The 2,500-nt window shown below is 31.6% G+C and overlaps 1 protein-coding gene across 5 annotated transcripts in view; it reads right to left on the minus strand.

Annotated features, from left to right (window-relative positions):
* The window catches only part of HisT (Histamine transporter), a 69,722-nt gene that overhangs the window by 4,863 nt on the left and 62,359 nt on the right, over positions 1-2,500 (minus strand). For all 5 annotated transcript variants that reach the window (XM_070119079.1, XM_070119080.1, XM_070119082.1 and 2 more), the window contains exon 5: positions 1,778-1,919. In XM_070119079.1, coding sequence (XP_069975180.1) covers positions 1,778-1,919 — 142 coding nt within the window. The remainder of the gene's footprint in view (positions 1-1,777; positions 1,920-2,500) is intronic.

Consider the following 2,500-nt stretch of genomic DNA (forward strand, 5'->3'; position numbering starts at 1 on the left):
AATAATAATAACAATAATAATGGTTATTACATAATGATGATGGTGGTGATGCTAATAATAATAAAACAATGGCAATAATGATGATAATAATGTTCTTTATAATGGCATTTATAATAAAAATAACAAAAGTAATAATAATAATAATAATAATAGTGAATTACAATAACAATGACAATAATATAAGAAATAATAACTACATTCACAAGAGATATAATAATAGTAAGGATGATCATAATAGTATTAAAAGCAATGACAATAACATCAATTTATAATAACAACAATAACAGCAATAGCAATAATAACAACAATAATTACAATGATAAAAAATAAGAATAATTATTAAAACAACGATAATACTACTGATAATAATACTGACAATAGTAATAATGATAAGAAAAATACTACTACTACTAATAATAATAACAATAATATTAAATGATAATACCAACAACAAACATAATATTGACAATAATAATAGCAATAACAATAACAACAACAAGAATAATAAAAATGAAAATATCAATAACAATAATAATAACAATAATAATAACAATTTATAATAACAATAGTAACAATCTTTATCCATATTATCATTATTATTATTATTATTATTATTATTATTACTATTATTATTAAAATTACTATTATTATCATTAATAATAATAATAATGATAATAATAATAATAATAATGATAATAATAAAACATTAATACCAATAACAACAAATAAATAAAACTAATAATAACAAGAAAACAACAACAAAAATAATAATGAAAATAAAAAACACAATAATAATAACAACAACAATAACATTAATAATAATAATAACTATAATAATAATAATAACAATAATAATAATAATAATAATAATAATAATAATAATAATAATAATAATGATAATGATAATAATAATAATTATGAAAATAATACTGATACAACTACTACCATTTGTGCTATTACTAATCCTCATTATAGCATTAACATTAATTATGTTAATTAGTAATGATAATGATAAAATGATGATGATGATGATATTAGCAGTAATACTAACAACAACAATAACATTTAAAACAATAAAATCAACAATAAAGATAGTAATAATGATAATGACAACTTTACACCTGCCAACAACCAAAACAAACACCGTATCCCTTATTAAACATTCCCTTCCCTCAAGTCCGCCCCAACAGCCGACGAACAGCAAAAAATAGACTCAGAACCGCCCCCCCCCCCACTCTGGTGTCATGACGGCGGCACCGCACAGGGCCAGTCAACATACACACGCTGTTACCAGCTTAACGAGGTGTTCCTGCGAAGGATGACGGACGATCACTCATGCAGGTCCCTCCGCTCATGACGTAACAGCTGTCGACCTTCCTGTGTTTAAGTGTGACTGCTTATGGCCTATAGTATGGGGCGTGCATGGCTCGCTTCTTGATGGTTAATATCCTTAATTCACAGCTGGTTGGTGGCCGCCGGTTGCAAGGCGCTGGGACCTTGTGGTGCTTGGGTTTGGTCCGGCTGGTCACGCTACTGGTGGGGCGGTTTCTCGTCTGGGTCTGCAAGGTGTGTGTGTGTGGGGGGGGGTATGTGTGTGTGTGCGGGGGGGGGGGTGCGAGTGCGCATGTGCGCTGATATGCGCATAACACGCATATTTGTGGTTGGTTGCAGGGGGGTGAGGGTATGTGTTTATCAATTCACACGCACACACACAAGTGCACCCCACACATGCTTGTCCTTTCACACACACACACAAGCACTCAGGGGCCGCACTCACCCAAAATGATGGTGATGAAGAGCACCGTGGTGAGGCCGGCGACGGAGTAGAACATGATGGCGAGCCCCGTGCCCACCTCGTCCTTGTCGGTCGTGTCGGGGACGATGGCAGGAGGCAGCAGGAACCCCAACGCAACCCCGAGCTGTTTTGCGTGGGAGAAAATGGTGATGTTGCTAGGTGAGTGAATGGGGGTTGAGAGAGGAAAGGGTTGGTTTGGTTTGGTCGTCCGAACTTTCTGTCGGAAAAGCTATCACACATGAATAAATAGTAGCAAATATAAATATGCCATACATTCATACATTGTACATGTGTGTGTGTGTGTGTGTGTGTGTGTGTGTGTGTGTGTGTGTGTGTGTGTGTGTGTGTGTGTGTGTGTGTGTGTGTGTGTGTGTGTGTGTGTGTGTGTATATATATATATATATATATATATATATATATATATATATGTATATATATATATATATATATATATATATATATATATATATATATATATATATATATCCATTTCGGTTTCTGTCTGAGGAGGAACTCGTGAAGTGTTCGAAACGTCACGCTTATTTTCTATTCTCATTGTTTTCATATATATATATATATATATATATATATATATATATATATATATATATATATATATATATATATATATATATATATATGTATATATATATATATATGTATATATATATATATAGATAGATAGATATGTATATATAAATATAT

The sequence above is a fragment of the Penaeus vannamei genome, chromosome 43 (genome assembly GCF_042767895.1).
Source record: "Penaeus vannamei isolate JL-2024 chromosome 43, ASM4276789v1, whole genome shotgun sequence".
NCBI lineage: Eukaryota > Metazoa > Arthropoda > Malacostraca > Decapoda > Penaeidae > Penaeus > Penaeus vannamei.